The sequence below is a fragment of the Dromiciops gliroides genome, chromosome 3 (assembly GCF_019393635.1).
Source record: "Dromiciops gliroides isolate mDroGli1 chromosome 3, mDroGli1.pri, whole genome shotgun sequence".
In the NCBI taxonomy this organism is placed as follows: domain Eukaryota; kingdom Metazoa; phylum Chordata; class Mammalia; order Microbiotheria; family Microbiotheriidae; genus Dromiciops; species Dromiciops gliroides.
In genome coordinates, this window is record NC_057863.1 from 47,176,542 (window position 1) to 47,200,558 (window position 24,017).

The window sequence follows — 24,017 nt, forward strand, 5'->3', positions numbered from 1 at the left end:
TGGGCAAGTCATTTAACCCTCCTTTCCCTGCAAAAGAAAGAAAGAAAGAAAGAAAGAAAGAAAGAAAGAAAGAAAGAAAGAAAGAAAGAAAGAAAGAAAGAAAGAAAGAAAGAAAGAAAGAAAAGTATTTAATTCTGTCTTTTCCCCCTTCTTAGGCACTCCATTACCCTGGTTTTGAATTGCAATTCCCTTGTCTTCATTAAAGATCCTAGTTTTTGCTACTTTGGTAGTCTTCTTTATTTCAAATTTATATATCAGGTGTCAGGAAGTGGGATTTGAAGATTCCTGCCTGCATGGTGACTGTTTTCAACCTTGGACACCCTGTACCAGCAAGGACTCCTTGTGTGGATTGGTCCTAGTGTTTTGGCCTGTGTAAGTCTTTCAAATATCCTGAATGCCTGTCTCATTTTGGTTGAGTTTTTGGCTCTTTAATCAGGGATTTGTTAAAAAAAAAAAAAAGATCCATGGGCAATTTGGGGTCTTTTCCAATAGATGCCCCTAAGAAGGGACAGCTGCTGGGTTTGTAATGGGGACCATATGTGGCCACTCTAAAAAGAAAACTGCTAGGTATATGTTTTGTACTTCTGTCTATCTTTGTGGAGGGCCAAGTACGTTGTGTGTATTTGTATATGTGTGTGTGTGTCTGAACAAAAAGCAAAGCTGAATTTTTTCTTCCCTTCTTGGTGGGAGCATTGTGGGACAGGGAGGATATGTTAATACCTGTAATAGCCTTTGGTTCTAGCGGTGGTGGTAACTGAAAGAGTTAAGCCTAGGTCACCTTTTTTTTTTTTTTTTACATATAAGGTATTTTATTTTTTCCGTTACATGTAAAGATAGTTCTCAACTTTTGTTTATACAAGCTTTACAATTTCAGATTTTTCTCCCTCCCTCCCCTCCCTCCCCCCTCCCCTAGACAGCAGGTAATCTGATATAGGTTATATCTATATATCTATATAGATATAGATATAGATATAGATATAGATATAGATATAGATATAGATATAGATTTATACACACACACATATATATATACACACACATATATATATACACATAATAACATTAATCCTATTTCTGCATTAATCCTGTTATAAGAGAAAAAATCAGAGCAGTGATGCAAAACCTCAAAATAGAAAAAAAAAACAACAGCACCCAAAACAAAAGAAACAGTATGGTTCAATCAGCATCTATACTCCACAGTTCTTTTTTTTTTTTTTTCCTTGGATTTGGAGATCCTCTTCTATCATGAGTTCCCTGGAACTCTTCTGTACCATTGCATTGGTGAGAAGAATATAGTTCATCACAGTAGGTCAACACTCAATGTTGATGATACTGTGTACAATGTTCTTCTGGTTCTGCTCATCTCACTCATCATCAGCTCACTCAAGACCCTCCAGGTTTCTCTGAACTCCTCCTGCTCATCATTTCTTACAGCACAGTAGTATTCCATTGTATTCATATACCACAACTTGTCCAGCCATTCCCCAGTTGATGGGCACCCCCTCAACTTTCAATTCCTTGCTACCACGTAAAGAGCAGCTATAAATATTTTTGTACATGTGGGTCCCTTTCCCCCTTCCATGATTTCTTTGGGAAAAAGACCTAAAAGTGGAATTTCTGGGTCAAAGTGTATGCACAGCTTTATTGCCCTTTGGGCATAATTCCAAATTGCTCTCCAGAATGGTTGGATCAGTTCACAGCTCCACCAACAATGCATTAGAACACCTCCTAGCTGCCCCCTGTTTACACTTAAAAAAACAACAAAACAAATCAAAATCATAGATGAGGGGTGTCTTAAAAATAACACGGTGGCAGCTAGGTGGCGCAGTGGATCGAGCACCGGCCCTGGATTCAGGAGTACCTGAGTTCAAATTCGGCCTCAGACACTTGACACTTACTAGCTGTGTGACCCTGGACAAGTTGCTTAACCCTCTTTGCCCCGCAAAAAAAAACCAAAAAACAAAAAAAGAAAAATCTAATTGGATACTTGGGAGTTTTACAAATTAAAATGAAGTAGAAATCAATTCAGAAATAACTTTTGAATTGGTAAGTGTTCTAAACTTAGAAATTTTTCTATAAATTATATGAGACTCCTACATGCTATTATAATAGATTGTATATTTAAATTTTTGAGGATTGGTTTGCTTCTTGCCAACAAAAAGAAAAGCGTATTTAAGAAAGTAATTTGGGGGCAGCTAGGTGGCTCAGTGGATAGAGTACTGGCTGTGGAGTCAGGAGGTCCTGAGTTCAAATCCAGCCTCAGACACTTCACACCATCTGTGTGACCCTGGGCAAGTCACTTAACCCGGATTGCCTCACCAAAAAAAGAAAGAAAGCAATTTGAAATTTACATGGGATTTATTTGGATAACTGCTTTATGTTAATACTCTGAATAATATACCAGACCCCAGTCTTAGAGATTTTGTTGTAGGGCTTAATATAACTTAAGAGATGATCATGTGTTAGTCTGCAAATCATTATCAGTTTCTTTTGAGAGACTCTGTTTGAGTAAATTATCCTATGTTCATTATCTATGTGAAATTACAGATTAAAATTATTTTTATTGATTGCTTTTATACCAGGAAAAGTTTAAATTAGAGAAGTAGAATAAACTGCAAAAAAAAAATGCTATGTGACTTTTAGAAAGATAAGCATTTTTTTTAACCTGCAACCTGATTTATGATAATAACATGAGAGTAATTTGTGTCCAATCCTAAGCATGCTTAGTGAAACTTGCTGTTTAAGGTGGAATCTTATGGGACTGTAATTGATGTTTTTGTGAGTCTGATTCCAGATATGATCGTCAAGAAATACCATTGAGGGGGGCAGCTAGATGGCGCAGTGGATAGAGCACCAGCCTTGGATTCAGGAAGACCTGAGTTCAAATCCGGCCTCAGACACTTGACATTTACTAGCTGTGTGACCCTGGGCAAGTCACTTAATCCCCATTGCCCTGCAAAAAAAGAAAAGGAAAGAAAGAAATACTATTGAGCCAATGATCCAGCAGCCCTTAAGGGGTTACACTTGGGAATTGTAGATGGGGTTCTGTCTCATGGAAAGCTGGGAGAGCCTCTTTTGGCATGAGCTGAGTGAGGTAGGACTCTTCTAACTCAATTTCCCCAGTATGACATTTCTTCTTGAATGGAAAATTTCCCATCTGGCTGGCTTCTTAAGGTTGTGCCTCCCATGAAATTCCCTCCTGGCTGAAATGTATTTAACCCTGTCCTCTTCCCCTCTCGGGCACTCCAGCACTTTGGTGCTATGTAGTGATCCTGAATTGCAATTCCTTTGCCTCCATTAAAGATTCTAATTTTTGCTAGTCTATTTCAGGTTGACACAATCCTATAATGATAGATTTTTTTATTCCCTCATGATCCTTTGATATAATTTTATTTTTACATCACCATAATTTCCCCGTACTCCCCTTTCTCTTCTTCCCAAAGAGCCATGCCATTTACAAATATTTTTAAAAACAAAAGGGGAAAATAAATATAATTAATCAATACATCATAAAAAGCCTAAAAATATGTGCAATATGCCACACTCCTGCACCTCCCACCTCTCCAAAGTTGTGTAGTGGGAGAGTTGATCTCCTTTTAAAGCTCTCAAGCTTGCAAAGGTTCTTTCTAAAATGTGGTGCCAAGAACTGAATATGATACTTTAGATATGGTCTGCTCAGGACAAAATACAGCAGAGCTGTTAAATTCCATATTTTAGACACCATGGGTATTTTAACATAGTCTCTGTATTAGCTTTTTTGCTGCTATATTGTCCTTTAGACTAATTTTATACTTGCAGGACCAAAAAGCACCCAGAAGTTTTTTCCACTTATGTAGCCACACCTCCCTCACCTGTGGCTTATAAAGTTGATTCTTTGACTTTTTTTTTTTTTTTTTGGTGGGGGCAATGAGGGTTAAGTGGCTTGCCCATGGTCACTCAGCTAGTAAGTGTTAAGTGTCTGAGACCAGATTTGAATTCAGGTCCTGCTGAATCCAGGGCCAGTGCTTTATCCACTGCACTACCTAGCTGCCCCTAATAAAGTTGATTCTTTAGACCACGCAGTATCATCTTATCAAGCCTGTCTAGATCCTCACTCTACTGTGGACATTCTTTGTCCTCTAAAGTCTGATGGGTTTATCAGTCTATGCTTACATCTAATTCATTCACAAAAATGGCAAATTAATTAAACACCTATATGAACAAAAAATTTCCCCAAATAAATTTCTTTATAGGGTGGACTCCACGATAGTTTCAAAAATAACCTCCTGGGCTGACATCCAGTCAGCCTACCTAGGCAGTGGGATAGAAACTTTTACAAATGAGAAATAGGAGTTCTGTAGCAGGTGTCACTGGTGCCTAAAAACCTGAAGTGTGTCAGTACTCCTCTAGTCCTTCATTTAAGCAACCAATATTTAACATCTAGCATGTGCACAGCACTAGAGCAGTTGGATATAAAGAAACATATGACATAGTCCCTGCCCTCAAGAAATTTAATAGTCATAGGGAAGTGACATAATGAATGAAAAATTAAATAATGAAAATGCAATAAAGCAGTGTCTAAATCACATAAATGACACAGGCAAGGAGTTCAGAGGGAGAAGTCACAGTGGACTGGGATAGTCAAGAAAGAGTAGAGGATTGGAAGGAGGAGGATAGATTCTGTAGGGTTCCAGGGATGGCAATCTGCATCAGGGGAGATTGGACCCTCACCGATTTCAAGTGTTATATAATTATTATGGTGAGCTTTTTGCAAATGCTTGTATGACAAAAACAATACTGGATAATGAGATGTTCTATGACACGATGTTTCATGTTGCCTTTGGATGCCCAATAAAAGCAGTTGTACCAACTTTTCTGCCTCTCTAGGAACCATCCTTCCATTAGCTGCAACTTCTCTCTCTCTTCTGGTTTTCTTTATTGAGGGTGTGTGTGTGTGTGTGTGTGTGTGTGCTCGTGCACATGCACGCATGAGCAAAGGGAGATACTTAAGTTTCTCCAGTAACATATGTTGGTATTTGGAATGAGTAATTCCCACTTAGAGTACCAACAGCTAAGGTAAAGTTTATAAAAATGTAAAAACCAGGTACCTTTTAGCATGCTCTACTCCCTGAGCAGCACTTTATCACCATCACGACTAAAGTGGGAATGATTGAGGGACAACCTGCATTTTTCTGTGTCTTGAGTTGTTATGACCAAAGAATTCATAACCAAGTGGTCAGTTAATTAGTATGTCAATAAAAGTTTATAACACCACTCACTGTTCTATGTTATGCTTGGGAACCTACATTTCAACAGAGGCCAGGCTACTGATAATGAAAAGTCTTGTTTAGTTAGAATGGCCCTGGAAAGCAGACTCGATCTGTTACTGGCACCGTTCTAGAACTCTTTTCAGTATGGTGGAACCTGCCACAGTTTTCACTGCCATCAGAAATCTAGAGTCACTTTCATATCACAGTGAGCCATCAAAGGAGAAGTCTGTGAAGGATCAATACCAAGCCAATCTGAAACCACGGTCCAGGAGCCTGATCGTCCTCTAAGAACACATCAGTACTGCTCATGCCTCACCAATATTCCTTCTCCCTAGCACCCCACTGACTGAAGGCCAGAGGAGAGAGCTACACCCCAAACCTCCATTTAAGGAGGGAGCCCAGGCCAGCCATTTCTTCATTTCCCATCCAGCTGCTCTCCTTTGGACTTCATTTTTTTGTCTCATCCCTTGCCACCCTGCCCCACAACTGAAGGGAGGCTTCAGTTTTTCTGGGCTATCTTCCCCCATTGGATTATATACTCCTCCAAGGCAGAGATTTTCATTTTCGAATTTGTATCCCCAGTGATTAGCACAGTCCCTGGGACATAGTAGGTGCCTAATAAGTATTTATTGACTGAACAAGAAAACAAAAACTGCAAAACCAAACCCAAAACTTTCAAGCAAATATATATATATATATATATATTTTTTTTTTTCAGGGCAATAGGGGTTAAGTGACTTGCCCAGGGTCACACAGCTAGTAAAGTCTCTGAGGCTGGGTTTGAACTCAGGTCCTCCTGAATCCAAGGTTGGTGCCTTATCCACTGCGCCACCTAGCTGCCCCCTCAAGCAAATATTTTTTAAAGAATTGTAATCATAAGCGTAATTGTAAATATTTGTTCTGATTTTAAAACAATTTAAAAATTATATTTATGAAATGTGACATACGTATGTGTTAAATAAAACCTTTAAAAGATTACCATTAACCCACATAACATAATATTTTTGTAGGATTGAGTCTCTGCTTAAAGAAAACTCCCTAGCATCAATGTATTGCTTGGATTATGTATTTTAAAGAAAAATATTTCCTTAAGTATTAAAGGTTTTGCTCATAAATCTTTTGGGTCCTCTCTAGGGTGTGAAATACATCACTGTATAAAATAAATTGGATTCCAAGTCGATACATTGAAGCTATGCACCCCTGCAGAGCAAGATAAAAATCGAATTCTTTTTTTTTTTTAATCCATAGAAAATGCTGAGGGGGAACATTAGACTCTCATTCACTAACAGCACAGTGAAATAACCTTACTACCTAATCCTGCCATTTTACTGGAGCCTTCTTAGGATTAATTAGCTAATATTTATGAAGCTTATTTAAGGAGAGGCACTAAGACCTCTAAGTGTTGTTATTGTATTTTACATAGACAAAAAGGAATGTCCTAATTCTTATTGAAATCTTAATCTCCCGTGATATGCTGGAAACTCAATCACCTCTGCTCTGAGTGCTCCAAACATTACTAAATATTATTCCAGCTTTCACAGCTGGGGTTTGGTGCTAGAAGTATTTATTTATTCTTTTCATATCTCCACTCCCAATTCATGCTGTTGGGAGCCCATCTCAGGCACTTTCCTGAAGGGGTGGCACACACATATGACGGATGTCACTATGCTTTTGTCTCTGTCAGGGCGGTGAGTCAAGCTGTGATTATGGTAAGAGGTGAAAAAGACATTTTACACGCCATTGGGACGGAGGCAGAGAAAGGAGAGTGGGGGCTGAAACTGAAAAGAGAAAGAAGAGACAAAGATGCAAGGTGAAAGAAAGGGGGGCCGGAGGCCGGAACGGCAGAGGCAGAGCGGGGAAACTAACGCCCCTGCTTCCTTTCTATAATACTCCGAACAGTCCGAGTGTCGAGGAGAAAGCCGGCGTGGTCCCGGCTGCAAGCGTGAAAAGCAATCAGAGAGCCCGGTTAATTCGCTACTATTTGGGCAATTTATTTAAGATAAGGCACCAAGACCAGAGATGGAGGGACCAACCGAGTGACAGAACGCCAGGGACTGATGTGTAAAACTAGTGCTCCGGAGGGCTTTAAAAGCCAGAATTTATATGTGAACCTCCAATTAGACGCAGTGAGAGGAGCAAGTGGATGGATTTGAGTTCAAATCCTGACTCAGAAGCTTACTAGTTCTGTGTCCCTGATCAAGTCCCCCGTCTGCCTCAGTTTCCTCAGGTGTAAAATGAGAGTAACAGCCCCTATTTCCCAGAGTCGTCGTGAAGGTCAAAGGAGATAACATTTGTAAAGGGCTGGCACACAGTAGGTGCTTAACTCCTACACTGGAGGTGGGGGGGAGGTGTGATTTAGGAGGGTCCTCTCTGGCAGCTAAGCAGGGGACGGATTGCTGTTGCCGTAGTGCAGGGCCGGGGTGACTAACTGCACTGGGGCTGTGCTAGGGGGGGCACTGTCTGTCAATCATCTCAATAAAAGCACACTAAGGGAAATAGAAGCGTCCGGGACTCGGAGTCAAAGGGCTAATTAGCGCCCGGGATTAGGCACGCTCCGGGCTGGTCCCATCGCCCTCGGACCCGCGGCCAGCTCCGCATTCAGGCGGACGCCAGCTCTCCCCACGCAGGGCACGCCTGGGCCGGGGATTCAGGAAGAAGCGGCGCGGCCTCTCGGGATGCGCGGGGGCGGGGCCGGGAAGGCAGACGTCGTCGGCCGGAACCGCCGTTTCGGGAGGACGCGGCATCGCCGGAGCGGCCCGCAGCGCACTCGGCGGACGGAAGCGTTCTCTAGAACCTGCACCCCTCCGGCATCCGCCGCTGTCGCTGCCGGCGTTGGGCCCGCGGAGGAGGCTGCAAAGATGCTTCTGGAGCTGTCTGAGGAGCACCGCGAGCACCTGAGCTTCCTGCCCAAGGTGGACTACGCCGGTCAGTGCGCCCGCCCCCGTGCCTGCGCGTGCGCGCGCGGGAGGAGGGAGGCTAGCGGGGATGGGGGGGGCCCACACGCCCATCTTCACGCGCCCCACCGCCCCCTACCGACGCCCCGAGCATCTGCTCCTTTGCAGCCTCGCGCGCCCCCTACCGACCCCCGCAATCTCCGCCCAGTGCGGCTTCTCCTTCCCAGTCTGGCGCTTCCTCACGGACCTTCCCCTCCCCTCCCTCCTCCTGAAGCCTTCTGGCACTCTGTCCAACTCATCCGGGTCACGCGCCCACTTCGCTCTAGTTCTCGCGACCACACCCAACCTCGCGCGCCCCTCACCCCTCCCTCTCTCCCCAGTGAGCTTTCCTCCTTTCTCCCTCTTGGCTCGGCTTGCGCTTGCGTTCTCCAAACCTCAGGCGCCCCCTATTGTTGGTTTTCTCTCCCGACCTCCCCAGTCCCCTACGTTCTCGTGGCGCCACGTCCTCTCTCCTCCCCCGCCCTCGCGCTTGCGCGCTCCCAGCCTCGCGCGCCGGGCCTTCTCCCCCTCCCCCACGGGTAGCGCGCTCCAGCCCTGTTCCGCCCTCCCACCCCCGCGAGCTCAGTCCTCGTCCTCGCGCCCACTCCCCCTTCTCTTGTCTTCTCTTGTCAGTGGTCGCCGAGTTCGGCCGGATCGCTCTCGAGTTTCTGAGGAAAGGGTCCAACCCGAAAGTCTACGAAGGAGCCGCCAGTAAGGAGCGTGCGGAGCTCGGGGCCGGACTGTCCACCAGTGGTCGTGGCCGCGCCTCCTGAACGGCCCTTTGGGCGTTCATGGGTCTCCGGCTCGAGCGCGGAGGCTCTTGGATAGGCCTCTAGACCTCCCCCTGCCCCCACTTTACAGAGGGGGAAACCGAGGCTCAGAGCGGTGGGGGAGGCGCAGAATGTGAAAGTAACCCTCGAGTGCGGGGGGGGGGGGTCCTGCCCCCAAACCCAGCCCCCCCCCCCCCCGGCCGCCTACACAGGAAACACTTAATAAGTGCCCGGCACTGAAGAGGAGGGTGTAACCCGGGGGACCCGGGGCCGAGGCCCCTTGAGTCCATTTTCAGCAGCCGGGATTCCCGGCACTCAGAAGCCCCTACGGTTAAGTGGGGGAATGACCTGATCAAATGTGTCTTTAGAGACTTGAGGCAGGGATATCCATTAGGAGACTGTTAAAATAATTTAGGCTAGAGGTAATGATGGCCTAAACTAAAGTGGCAGCTAGGAGTAGAGAGAAAGGGTTGCATTTGAGAGAGAAGATAGAAATAACAAGGTTTGGCAACAGATTGTATATGTGGAGTAAAGGAGAATGAGGAGTTGATAATGCTGAGACCATGAACCTTCAGGACTAAAATTATAGTGTCACCTATAACAAAAATAGGGTCTTTGCGGAAGGGGAAAGTTTAAGGAGAAAAAGAATTCAGTTTTGAACCTGTTAAGTTTAAGGTGTCTCTGGCATATTCAGTTTGAAATGAGAATAGGCTATTGGTGATTCAGGACCGAATTTCAGGGCAAAGATTAGGGCTAATAGATAAGATCCTTGAGTCATCTGCAAAGAAAAAATAGAACCCATGGGAGCTGATGATATTATTGAGAGAGAGAGTATAGTAGGAGAAAGAAAGAGGGTCTAGGTCAGAACTTTGGGGAAAATCACATTTGGAGAGTGTGATATTCACGAAGAGGCAACAAAGACAGAGTAAACAGTCACTGAGGAAAGAGGCAAACCAGGAGAGAGCAGTGTCACAAACCCCAGAGGGGAGAGTATCCATTAAACGGGGCTCCACAGTGCCAAGTGCAGCAGGTAGGTGGAGAAGGATGGCTACCAAAAAAGATCATCAGGTTTGGCAAGGAAGATCATTGGTAACTTTGGAGAGAGCAATTTTAGCTAAATGATGACATTGGAAGCTAGCTTACAAAAGGTTCAGGAGTGAGGGGAGAGAATGTGTTGATAGCTTTTGCAAAGAATTTGGTTGTTTAGAAAGGAGAAGAGATACAGCATGTTTGAGGGGATGGTCAGGTTTGGTGAAGGTATTTTAAGCATTGGAAAGACAAGCAGCAGGGATAAGGAAAGGTTGAAGATTCATGAAAGAGGAATGATTGAGATTGAAATCTGCTGGAGAAGATGAGCTAAATAACATACCACATATTGCTCTAAGGTTTGTAAAGTGCTTTAGAGATATTTTATCTTCATGACAACTTTGGGTGATAGGGGACATTATCATTCCCATTTTATAGATGGGGACACTAAATCTGAAAAAGATTAAGTGATTTGCCCTGAGTCACAGAGCTGGAGCAGGACTAGAACTTGGGTTTTCTGACTCCTGGTACAGCACTCTCCATTGGGCCATCTAATTGCCTGAGTACACATTTAGACAGTTTTGCCTTTGCAAGAAGGGAAAGTTTCTTTGTCAGAAACTGGGAGAAAGTAGCAGAGTGGAGGATGATGCTAAATTGTTGTGAGATGAAGAGCAGAGGGAATTCACATTAAATGGTCTGTTTTCTCTGTAAAGTAAGAGACAAGGTCTGTAGCTGAGAGGAGGAAGAGAGGCTTGAGGGGGATGAAGAGAAAGTTTGGAATAGCTTCTTTGGAGAGTGAGGTAAGTCATCAATTTGGAAGGAATAGAAGCACTGCCTTGCTGCGGTGAGGGCCCAGTTGCCTTTGGGTTACGTGTGTTTAGAGTGTGCCCAGTCAGCATGGTTGTGGTACTTTCCAGCCTAGGGCAGTAGCTTGTGATCAGGAGCCTCGGCAGGCAGTAATGCTGAGGTTTGGCAAGAGGAATGTCCGCAAGAACCCCTGGTGAGAGATGCAGGAGCAGGGTGAGAACTTAAGGGTGGGAGGGGGGAAGCATAGGGAGGGGGAGAGAGAATTATAGGTTATGGTCAGATAAGGGAATGTGAACGTTTCTGATAAGGGAAGTGGAACGTTTTTCAGTAATGTTGAAATCTAGTATGTGACCCTCTCCCTCTGTGGGACTGAGTTAGAGTGAAGTTGTAGGATTGAAGGAGTCTGAGCTATGAGGAAGTTAGGGGGGTGCAAATAAATCCTCTTGCGTGAGAGCAGCCTTTAGGCAGGAGAGGAAGAAGGTGATCAGGTGCTGAACTCCTGGGGAAGGGAAGGGCTATAATAAACTGACACAATGTGGATCAGGTGGGAAACTTGAGTTTGAGTGGGCTTCAGCTGAGGAAAGGAGTTAGAGGGGAGAGTCCAGGAATGACAGTGGGCTCAAAGATGTTCCTCCTCCAGGACCAGTGCTAGAAGAGGTGTAAGAGAAGGGACAACTAGTACTGGAGAGGAAAGCATGGATTTAGAAGCTGTGTGGAGCAAAGATTGGGGAGGTGATAGGCTCGGAGCAGGGAGACCAGTGAGGCGGCCACTGCAGTGGATCTGGTAAGAGGTGATGGGGCCTGAACCAGGGGGAGCAAGTGAGTGGAGAGGATGGGATTCATGTAAGAGATGGCTTGGAGGTACAATCTACAGGAAGATATGAAGTGGGAGGGGACCTGAGGAAGGGAGTGGTATGAAGAGTTGTTTGGGTCCATTGAGTTTGAGAGAGGAACATGTGGTTGAAAATGTGCCATTAGTGACATAGGAGTGGACTGGTGGGGACAGGTGAGGACTGCTTGCATAGAAATGGCAGCATCTAGGAGCTGATGCGGTCACCAAGGGAGGGAGTTGAGAGAAAAGAGAAGAGGGTCTAGGATGAGGCCTTGGCAGGATGCTCATAGTTAAGAGGGCATGATATGAGCAGGCACTGAGAAGGAGCAGTTGGGTAGGTAAGAGGAGAACCAAGAGTGAACACTCAAACCCCCCTTCCCCCAAACCCAAACCATGGATGGGGTGGTAGATCAACAGTATCACATCCTGCTGAAAGTTGAAGAAGTATAAAGACTGAGCAATTGGAAGGTCATTGGCAACTTTGAGGGAGCAGTTTTATTTGAGAAATGAAGTAGGAGACCAGATCGCAGCATTCTGAAAAGTGAGAGAACAGAAAGTAGAGGCACCTGGGCTTAGCTTTGTAAAAGTTTGTATAATTTGCAGTTTTCATCCTAATTGAGGTAAGTGTAAAATGCAGAGCCTTGGATAATATATATGACTCAAAATTAAAAGATAGAATGAAATTATAAAAAGAGATGTCTTACAGGAAAATAACTTGCTGTATTGTGATTCCCTTTTCTTCTGCCCTCAGGAAAACTTAATGTTAGTAGTAACACAGTCCAGCATGGAGTTGAGGGATTAACATACCTACTCACTGAGAGCTCAAAACTTATGGTAAGGCCTGTTGAAAACCATTCTTATTCCATATTGTGAAAGTGGTAAGAAGCTTTCTGTCTTGTATAAAGTATTGGCTTCAGGTATCTGCAGAAGTTGGTGAAGTAGATTTATGGTTCATAAGTAGTTTAGTGGTACTATGTAAAGAAATGTATGAATCCTAATGGACAAGGTTGTTATCCTGGAACACCTTCTTAACCCTGCTGTAGAATGGTGTGATTCTGACATGTTCTACAAGTGCTATGGGGGAAGGTGTTGGCTTTGGATCTCGATCTGAGCCCAGATGTGATAATGGAGCAGTAACAACAGTGTATTCTGGGAAAAGGGCTAACCTGTTTTTGTAGATTTAGAATTATCCTAAGGCATTCAATATATGGGATGATTTCTAGGGGAAGAGGGAGGAAGGATGCAAGGGGAAAATTAATGTACAACCAGATTTAATGTAAAACCAAGAATATCAATAAAAATTTATTTAAAAGTCCAGCAGCAGGGGCAGCTAGGTGGCACAGTGGATAGAGCACCAGCCCTGGAGTCAGGAGTACCTGAGTTCAAATCCGGCCTCAGACACTTAACACTTACTAGCTGTGTGACCCTGGGCAAGTCACTTAACCCCAATTGCCTCACTTAAAAAAAACAAACAAACAAACAAACAAAAAAAGTCCAGCAGCAAGAGATAGAAAGAGGGGGCAGCTAGATGGCGCAGTGGATAAAACACCAGCCCTGGATTCAGGAGTATCTGAGTTCAAATCCGGCCTCAGACACTCGGCACTTACTAGCTGTGTGACCCTGGGCAAGTCACTTAACCCCCATTGCCCCACAAAAAACAAACAAACAAAAAAGAGATAGAAAGAGAAATTCTATTTAAAGTAACAGTAGACAATATAAAATGCTTGGGAGTCTACTTGCCAATGCAAACCCAAGAACTCTATGAACACAATTACAAAACACTTTTCACACAAATCAAATCAGATCTAAATAATTGGAAAAAGATCAATTGCTCATGAATAGGCCAAGCTAATATAATAAAAATGACAATTCTACCTAAATTAATGTACTTATTCAGTGTCATACCAATCAGACTACCTGAAAATTATTTTATAGAGCTAGAACAAATAATAACAAAATTCATCTGGAAAAACAAAAGGTCAAGAATATCAAAGGAAATAATGAAAAAAATGCACAGGAAGGTGGGCTAGCTGTACCAAATCTGAAGGTCTACTATAAAGTGGCAGTCATCAAAGCTATCTGGTACTGGCTAAGAAATAGAGTGGAGGATCAATGGAATAAGTTAGGCACAGGAGACACAGTAGTAAATGACTTTAGTAATGTAGTGTTTGATAAACACAAAGACTCCAGCTTCTGGGATAGGAACTCAGTATTTGACAAAAACTGCTGGGAAAACTGGAAGAGAGTATGGCAGAAACTAGGCATAGACCAACATCTTACACCTTTTACTAAAATAAGGTCAAAATGGGTACATGATTTAGACATAAAAAGTGATACCATAGGTATTAGGAGAGGAAGGAATAGTCTACCTTTCAGATCTTTGGAAAGGAGAACAGTTTATGACCAAACAAGAGATAGAGAATATTATGAAATGCAAAATGGATGATTTTGATTACATTAAATTAAAAAGGTTTTGTACAAACAGAAGCAATACATCCAAAATTAGAAGGGATGCAGAAAGCTGGGAAATAATTTTTATAGCCAATACTTCTGATAAAGGCCTCATTTCTAAAATATATTGGGAACTAAATCAAATTTATAAGAATCCAAGTCATTCCCCAATTGAGAAATGGTCAAAGGATATGAACAGGCAGTTTTCTGATGAAGAAATCAAAGCTATCTATTGCCATATGAAAAAATGCTCTAAATCACTATTGATTAGAGAAATGCAAATTAAAACAACTCTGAGGTACCACTTGACCCCTATCAGATTGGCTAAAATGACAAAAAAGGAAAATAATAAATGTTGGAGAAGCTGTGGAAAAATTGGAACACTAATGCTTTGTTGGTGGAGCTGTGAACTGGTCCAACCATTCTGGAGAGCAGTTTGGAATTGTGCCCAAAGGGCTATAAAGCTGTGCATACCCTTTGACTCAGCAATACCACTTTTGGGTCTTTTTTCCCAAGGAGATCATAGAAAAGAGAAAAGGACCCACATGTTCAAAAATATTTATAGCTTCTCTTTTTGTGGTGGCAAGGAATTGGAAATTGAGGGAATGTCCATCAATTGGGGAATGGCTGAACAAGTTGTGGTATATGAATGTAATGGAATTCTATTGTGCTGTAAGAATACCAATACCAATCTCACCAATACAATGGTACAAAGTTCCAAAGGACTCATGATGGAAAAGGTTCTCCAAATCCAGAAAAAAAAAAGGAACTGTGGAATATGGATGCTGATTGGACCATACTATTTCTTTTGTTTTGGGTGCTGTTGTTTTTCTGTTTTGAGGTTTTTCCTTTTTGCTCTGACTCTTCTCACAACATGACTAATGCAGAAATATGTTTAATGTTATTATGTATATATAACCTCTATCAGATTACCTGCTGTCTAGAGGAGGGGGAGAGGGAGCGGAGGGAGGGAGAAAACTAGCATGCCCCACTTTGGGCATAGTTCCACATGTACAAAAATATTTATAGCTGCTCTTTTTGTGGTGGCAAGGAATTGGAAATTGAGGGGCTGCCCATCAATTGGGGAACGGCTGAACTGGTATATGAATGTGGTGGAATACTATTGCACTGTAAGAAACGATGAGTAGGTGGATTTCAGAGAAACCTGGAAGGACTTGCATGAATTGATGATGAGTTCCCAGAACCAGGAGAACATTGTACACAGTATCAGCAACATTGTGTGTTGATCAACTGTGATAGACTTGATTCTTCTCAACAATACAGTGGTCCAAGATAGTTCCAGGGGACTCATGATGGAAAATGCTCTCCAAATCCAGGGAAAAAAAAAAGAACTGTTGAATCTGGATGCAGACCAAACCATACTATTTATATTGTTTTTGTTGTTTTTCTTTATTGAGGTTTTTCCTTTTTGTTCTGATTCTTCTCTCATAACATGTCTAATGCAGAAATATGTTTATTGTGATTGTACATATGTAACCTATATCAGATTACTTGCTGTCTTGGGGAGGGAGGGAGAAAAATATTATAAATATTATTAAATATTATAAAAACAAATGTTGAAAACTATCTCTAAATGTAACTGGAAAATAATAAAATATTTATATGAAAAAAACTTCTTTTAGCATTATCCTAATTGTGAATTTTACTGAAACAAAATCACAACAATATATTCAAGAGGAGGCAGCTAGTGAATTGATTTTGATTTTCTTTCTCAGTTAATTATATGTAAAAGAGTAGAGAGAACTTTTCATTGTGGGACATATCATCAGTATCTGTAGAATTCTTTCCTCTTCATTCCCACAATTCAAGATGCAGTATCATTCTTTCAAGTTTTGTAGGGTTAGTCAGGAAGTGTGATTATTAGATGGGTTTTTGATTGAGTACAGAATACTTTATTAGACAAAAAGAAGCTGAAGAGTTTGTATCTACTAAACTTTGAAATTTAATATGTATGCTAATTGTTTGTTACTACATAATACTTTCTGTATTCTTCCAGATTTCTGAACTGGATTTCCAAGATTCTGTGCTTGTTTTAGGATTCAGTGAAGACTTGAATAAATTGTTGCTTCAGCTTTATCTTGACAACAGAAAGGAAATCAGAACAATTCTGAGTGAGTTGGCACCAGTGTTCCCCAGTTACCACAATCTTGAGTGGAGATTAGATGTACAGGTAGGATCATTTCTGATATGTTGGAGAATTGACTATTATTTTAGGCTTATCCTCCTTCGCTTCATTCTTTAAATGCCTTTACAATATTTATTTTAAAACAATTGTGTTTTTTCATGTGTATTTTGAGGCTAATTTATAAATAATTGGTAAATAGTGGCTTCAGTTTTAGGTGAGCATCTTTGTGCATTTAAATGAGGAAAATTGAGCAATATGAAACAAGAGGTAATTGCAAAGATTTTTCAAATAAACTTTTAAAAACCACATTTTATGGTAGTCTAAAATTATTTTGAAGATAGCTGGAAAGGTTTTGTTGAAAGGTAAATTTTTTGGGGGGTGGGGGTGGGGCAATGAGGGTTAAATGACTTGCCCAAGGTCACTCAGCTAATAAGTGTCAAGTGTCTGAGGCTGGATTTGAACTCAGGTCCTCCTGAATCCAGAGCTAATGCTTTATCCACTGTGCCACCTGGCTGCCCCCTAAAAGGTAAAGCTTTTATCAGTACTTATTTTATTGTACCAATGGAAAAAAGATGCATAGTTAAATGTTTTTTTTTTTTAAGTGAGGCAATTGGGGTTAAGTAGTGACTTGCCCAGGGTCACACAGCTAGTAAGTGTTATATGTCTGAGGCCGGATTTGAACTCAGGTACTCCTGACTCCAGGGCCAGTGCTCTATCCACTGCGCCACCTAGCTGCCCCTAAATGTTAATTGTTTGATAGTGGAAGTAGAAGTGAATTAAAGAGGAGTACCTGTTTGTAATACTGTATATTTTATGCATTTAAGAACATTATTCCGATCTGGGCATGGTGGAGAAGCTGAAGCTAGCAGATCTCTTGAGCTCAGAAGTTCTGAGTTACAGTGCCTTACGCAGATTGGGGAGACAGCTAGGTGGTGAAGAGAATAGAGTGATGGGCCTGGAGTCAGGAGGGCCTGAGTTCAAATCCAGCCTCAGACCCTTGACACTAGCTGTGTGACCCTGGACAAGTCACTTAACCCTCATTGCCCTGCAAAACAAAACCAAAAAAGTGATTACCAAATGAATATGCTAAAAGCAGCCAGCATGATATCAATTCCTATCAATCAGCAAGTATTTATGGAGAACTTGCCAGATGCCACCCCTGCAGACCACATGTTGACTTAACAAATTAGCATTATTTTTGTTGTATTTTAATTTATTTTATTAAACATTTCCCATTTAAATTCTATTCTAGTTCAATCAGTACTGGGGACTTTTGTGGGCAGTGTTTGACACCTTTGGTGTAGCGGACAGAGAACTGGCCTCAGCCAGGAAGACCTAGGATCAAGCCATGCTTCTGACATATATTACCTGTGTGACTTTAAGGAAATTACTTTGTGTTCTAGAAAACTCTCTAAGATGAAGCTCTGGAGAAAATGCTGATCTGCATTGGGGGAGGGCGTTAGTTCCCTAGTTCAGTGAAATCATAGGATTCAGGCCCCATCCCTGTCCTACGGGCTAGGCACTATTCAAGGTGCCAAGGCTACAAAGAGAAAAAGGGAAAAGCTTCTGAAATGGAAACAAATGCATAGCTGATTAAATAAGACCCAAGTCTAAATTGTGTAAGATGATGATCATTGCAGTTCAGAATTGAAAATCTGCTGTAATGATTTTTGCTTTTTAACCCTAAAACGCTTCAATGACATAATTGAGTTTTTCTTAAATTTACTTAGTTTAAGGGATTTGAACTGACATGGAAAATGTGTCAAATGAAGAGACCAAATGATTAGTAACAAGATACAGAGCCTTTCATTTCTAAGTTACTGACTTGGCCCCACTGAAGGGTAATGAGTAAACTTTTACTATTTAATTAATGTGCAGTAGCTTATGTCAAATGAGGTGATGGTCAGCCTAGTTTCCAGTGGAAAGATGCCCAGAATAAATCAAGAGTACAATTTATGCCCTTGTTAATAACAGTAAATTGAATGTTTCACACTGGGCTTCCCTGTTAAAACTTCAGGGGTGGTCCACATTAGACAGCATAAGAACATATTACTCTTGTTTAAATTAACTCTGTCCTGTGTCTGTGGTTAAATAGAGAACTCCAGAGCTTTTAATGTGTGCTGTTTTTCATAAGCTAACCTAAAAAGAGTTAGTGTCAAATAAGATTATCTTCGGTTTTATATCTCTTTATCAGGTTACCCTACCCGTTCCTTCTTGAGATGTAGCCCTTTAAATATAAATACAGTTCTAAAGTTGGCCCTGATGCATCTAATTTTACTTTTAACATTTTTCAAACTATGAGAAAATGTTGTAGATCAGAGCAAAATAATTTTTCCTCGTAGAAAAACAAGGTCAAATAAAGTACTTCATGCCATTACAATTATATTCGCTATTTACCTGTATCCCATAAGTATAGGTATGACTGAGCTTTTTTCTCAGAATAAATTAATAAATAAAGGTACAATCATATGTTTTATTTGATTCTGAAAGTTTACCAAAGGAAGTGATGAGACAGTATAATATAGAAGGGCATTGGATGTACAGTACTTGAGTTCAAATCTTGGATCTGTTGTTTACTATCTGTGTGACCTTTAAAAGTACCTTGTCTCTTGGGGCCTAGTTTTGCTAAGGTTCACCAAGATGATCTTTGAGTTCTCTACTAGCCATAAATCTTTTGGTCCTGTAGAACAGGTTAGGTACATATCCACTCAGTCAAAAATTTCCAACTAATTTAAATCATGGTGGCTATTGTATACTAGCCCCCAGGTCATTCTCTCTTCTCAGAGTTCAGCACCTGGCTCACCATCTTGCTGTCCTCAACTCCTACCCTTAAGCTAGGAGATTTCACATTGATGATGCTCCCTCAAGCTCCCTAAACTCCAAATTCTTTAGGCTTCTTAAATCTCACGACCTGATTCATTCCATCTCAGCCACTCTTAGGAATTGATCTCACTATTACCCATAAATGTGCCACTTTTCCTTGGTTAGAAACTGATTGGAAACTTTATTTTTAGAAACTCTTAGTACATCTCTTCTTATGCCTCACCCCTCCTAAACCTGTTTTTCACCATCATGGAGATGTCCAATTCTTCCACTCCAAAGTACTTTCTCATGACATTACCCCTACTCTTACTTCACTTTTCTTCTTTTCTTATCTGTACCTTCTAGTTAGTCATTTCAGTTCTATACCTAACACTGCTCAGGAAATCCCTACCTTTTGTCCTGCTGCCGATAATCTCTTGCCACACTTCACACCTAGATTACTCTCACCTCTGTGTGCCTCCTCTCATCCTACTAACAAGCTACTGAGTGGAGCCAGAGGAAGTCTTAGAACCATGCTGACTGGGAATATTCTAAATTCATGTGATCCAAAATTAATTTCCCATGACGGCCTGGCAGTCCTTTTACTTCCCTAATTGGTTCCCTATTTCACTCTCACAGGAGCTATTGGAAACCACCTCTTCCTTTCTCAAGCTTCCCATACCTCCCCTTCCCTCCTCTCTCTTAGATGAGGACCTTGCTTTACAGAGAAAATTGAGACCACTTATGTAAGCTCCTATTTCCTTTATCTCAAAACTCCCTAATACCATCCTCCATTCTTTCTCTTCTCCTGATCTCTGATAAGAAGTGGTCTTTCCTGCCAAAAGCCCTTCTGCATGTGTATTTGATCCCATCCCCTTGTATCTTCTCTGGCAGATTGCATCCTCAATCATGCTTACTCTCTCAAATCTTCATCCTGTTTCCTTTTTCGGTTCCTTCCCTATAGCCTTCATATATGCCCAAGTTTCACCCATCCTTAAACAACTTTCTCTACACCCTATCACCCCCTCAAAGCTGATATCTTCTATCTCTCCCCTTTCTTGGCCAAACTCCTTGAAAAAACTGTCTACACCCACTTCTTCAGTTGAGTTTCCAGTTTCCTCACTCAATTGAAATGCCTCTCTCTGAAGTTACCTGAAGACCCTTTAATTGTTGAATCTTTTGGTCTTTTCTCAGTTCTCATTCTTCACAGTTAGTCTGCTGCCTTTGGCGTTGTTGACCACTCTCTCTTCCTGGATCTCTAGGTTTTCTTAATACTACTGCTTCTGGTTGTCCTCCTTCGTAGTCCCCTTTGCGGGCTTATCATTTATATCATGGTGTAGGATATAATACCTGCTCTCCAAGGATTAGCAAACTGTTTGAAGAGATGAGGGACATAAAAATATGATACCAGGCATGGTGTATTCTGAATGAATTAGAAACTTTCACCAGGTAAAAGGAATTTGTATTTGTAAATCACCTGGCTTAATTCCCCTCATTTTATAGTTTAGAGAGCTGAGGCTCTGAGAGCTTGTGCCAAGCCCAAGGTTACAAACTCAGACTGTTTCTGACCATTTTAGCAAAAAATTTTTACCAAATGTGTATGTTGTGCTAGCTTGCTGTAGATTAGGACCAGTAAACTGAGAGGATGATGCAAAGCCGGCTAATGGACAGTTAGAGAGAGAAAAAGGGAAAAGTAACAGTTGATCAATGTCTTCTAGGAAGGAGAAAGAACAACTAAAAAGCAAAAAGGAGTTGTAAATGGTTTAATAATTTATAATGATGACCCTAAAGAAAAATGATTTTTTTAAGATAAAAGCAAATGAATAATATATTTCTTTGAGGGAGAAACTTGTTAAAATGTGATACTTTTGAAGAAAGACTTTGGTTATCTGGAAGTTTCCCTTATGTCAAAAATCAGTTTTATATTTACAAAATGAGAGAAGATAGCAGTTCATCTGAGAAAGGCCTAGCTGATCTAATGGACTTCAAACTCATTATGAGTTAGAAGTATGATATAGCAGCCAAGAAAGTAAATGTGATTTTAGCCTATGTTAAGAGTCCAGGAGTAAGGAGATGATAGAACCTTAGTACTCTTCTCTGGCTAGACTACATTTGGAAGATTCCGTTTAGGAAGACATTGGTAAGTGAGAGAAGTGTTCTCAGGAGGACATCCAGGATGGGGAAGGGCTTTGCTGTCGTGTTGTGCTAGAATTGTTTGAAGAAATGGGAGGAGAGGAGGGGAGGGTTTCATCTGAAGATTCACAGGGGACGTGATAGCTATTTTCAAATATCTGAAGAGCTGGGAAGTGAAACAAAGAATAGACTTGTCCCTCTCAGTCTCAGAAGACTGAACTAGGAGAAATTGAACAATTTAAAACAGGCAAGTTAGTACTTTCCATTAGTATAGTGGCCCTCTTCAGCTCAGGCATAGAGGAGTCCTCTTTCAGATGTTTGACTGACAAACAGTTGGCCAAGGTCCTTATGCATATATGTTGGTTCAAAGGAGGCCTTTTTTCCAGTAACATTTGAACTTAGATGAGCTCTAATCTAAAGTCCCTTCCAACTCTCAAATAATCTCTGTCTCTACTTGAGAGCTAAAGAATCCTCAGTCTTTTGACGTGCCATTCCAACATTTTATCTGCTGGACAGTTAAATTCTTTATGTACAACTACAATTTTATGTTTTTGTTTAAGCTATTTTTCTCTTGTTTAGTTCTGTAAAAAAATGGAATAAAAGAACTGATTGACATATCCTTCATTAAGAAAAAAAGCACAACGACCTTTCTTAAATTTGAAGGATGATATTGTTGCCTCTGAGTCTTCTTTTCCTATACTAAAACCCCAGTTCATTTAACTTTCACATTAGACTGATTTTTTTCTTTTTATTCCATTACTCATTTTTGGTCTATATTATTGTAATAGTTCTTTCTGACTAAGAGTTGTTGGTGGGATTAAATAATATATTTTAAAATGTTGATTTTTAAGCACTTGGAAGTTAAAAGATTTTCCAGATGTTTTCTTGTGTGTGTTTCGCATTCATTTTTAATATGTATGAATATTTAACTCTGCTTCCCTTCCATTTAAACATCTAGCTTGCTAGCAGATGTCTAAGACAACAGATTAAACCAGCAATGACTCTAAAGCTGCATCTAAGTCAGGATGGAGAGCGTAGCAGCCAGGTTTTGCAGACTGACCCAGCTACCTTGCTCCACTTGATTCAGCAACTGGAACAAGCATTAGGAGAAATGAAAACAAACCACTGTAGGAGAATTGTCCGAAATATCAAATAGCATTGGATTTATGTTGTAAATCTGGTCAAATTATTCATAAAACAATGTTAAAGAGCAAGCATTGGTTGGAATTCTTTTTTCTTGTAATTAAGAGAGCTAAACATCTGAATCAAATGGCCTTTGTTTTCCTCTGCCATAACACTGATGCAACAATTAGAACTTAAAGTTCCTTTCATGAGGCTTCCTGTGCCCAGCCTCTTAATGTTATAACATGAATTTTGTTTTATATAAACATATGTGTATGTATGATGATAGGTCAATTGGAAATGAATTTATATTCATGGTTTCTGTACATATTAATATCTTTTAGAATGTCTTTTGATTTTTTGAATTTATAATTGTTTTTCATTATTTTCCTTATTCCCTGATAACTAAAAATTTTATTTGAATTATATCTAAAATAAAAAATACAATGTGATACCTTAGTTGTTCGGAATTAAAGTTTTCTTTTAAAGAAACTCACAATGCTGACTTGGGATGTAATGTTTTTGGAATATTCCTGTGTTGTCCCTATGTAAAGGTGATCCTGTCTTCCCCTGTTTCCAGCACATTTGAAAAATGGAAATAGCATTGATATAGCATCATTATGACTGTGATGAGTAAAATCGACCCTGAATTCATTATGTATCAAATTCTTCCAAGTCCTTAAAAATACCTTTAAAAATGTATGAAACTGGGGGCAGCTAGATGGCGCAGTGGTTAAAGCACTGGCCCTGGATTCAGGAGTACCTGAGTTCAAATCTGGCCTCAGACACTTGACACTTACCCTGGGCAAGTCACTTAACCCCTGTTGCTCTGCCAAAAAAAAAAAACAACAAAAAACCAACCAAACAAAAATGTATGAAGCTGACAGCTAGGTGGTGCAGTGGATAGAGCACTGGCCCTAGAGTCAGGAGTACCTGAGTTCAAATCTGGCCTCAGACACTTAACACTTACTAGCTGTGTGACCCTGGGCAAGTCACTTAACCCCAGTTGCTTCACTAAAAAACAAAACAAAACAAAACAAACCTATTTAGGGGGCAGCTAGATGGCACAGTGGATAAAGCACCAGCCTTGGATTCAGGAGGACCTGAGTTCAAATCTGGCCTCAGACACTTGACACTTCCTAGCTGTGTGACCCTGGGCAAGTCACTTAACCCCAATTGCCCAGCAAAAAAAGAAAAAAAAAATGTATGAAGCTGGGGCAGCTAGGTGGTGCAGTGGATAAAGCACCAGCTCTGAATTCAGGAGGACCTGAGTTCAAATCCAACCTCAGACACTTGACACTTACCAGCTGTGTGACCCTGGGCAAGTCACTAAACCCTCATTGCGCTGCCCCTCCCCCCCAAAAAAGTATGAAGCTGCATTAAAATGGAAAGAAGACTCCATTTGAGGCCTGGGTTCAAGTCCAGGCTCCTACATTTAGTAGCTTTGTAATTAGTAAAAGTGACCTTGGGTAAGTCATGTCTCTCTGAACCCCTATTTTCTCCAGTGTGATAGTTCCAACAGTTTCTATTGCACTTGATGGTTTATATGTGACTGTCCAGAACAATTTTGTGAGGTAGGTAGTATAAGCAGTTGTATTCCACAGCCTCAAAGAGGTGCCCAGGGTGGCACAAGCATCAGAATTGAATTCCTAACTTAACCACATAAGGTCCTGCCTCTGATATAATTCACATTAATGTAGTGCTTTGTAACTTAAAAGCACCTTCCCAAGGACTTGAGTAAACTGA

General features: G+C 41.2%; 1 protein-coding gene across 1 annotated transcript; it reads left to right on the plus strand.

Moving 5' to 3' along the window:
* Positions 1-7,945: 7,945 nt before the first annotated feature.
* COMMD2 (COMM domain containing 2) lies at positions 7,946-22,724 on the plus strand. The gene is made up of 5 exons (XM_043996871.1): positions 7,946-8,174; positions 8,816-8,893; positions 12,369-12,451; positions 16,086-16,259; positions 22,108-22,724. Exons 1-5 carry the CDS (start codon positions 8,108-8,110, stop codon positions 22,303-22,305), a joined length of 600 nt encoding a protein of 199 aa, XP_043852806.1. The 5' UTR covers positions 7,946-8,107; the 3' UTR covers positions 22,306-22,724.
* The last annotated feature ends 1,293 nt before the right edge of the window (positions 22,725-24,017 follow it).

Bases quoted from the DNA above. Each gene is read 5' to 3' on its own strand.
- COMMD2 (XM_043996871.1), top strand. From the start codon at position 8,108: ATGCTTCTGGAGCTGTCTGAGGAGCACCGCGAGCACCTGAGCTTCCTG. The intron at 8,175-8,815 runs GTCAGTGCGCCC...TTCTCTTGTCAG, and splicing joins GCCCAAGGTGGACTACGCCG to TGGTCGCCGAGTTCGGCCGG. The intron at 8,894-12,368 runs GTAAGGAGCGTG...TTCTGCCCTCAG, and splicing joins AGTCTACGAAGGAGCCGCCA to GAAAACTTAATGTTAGTAGT.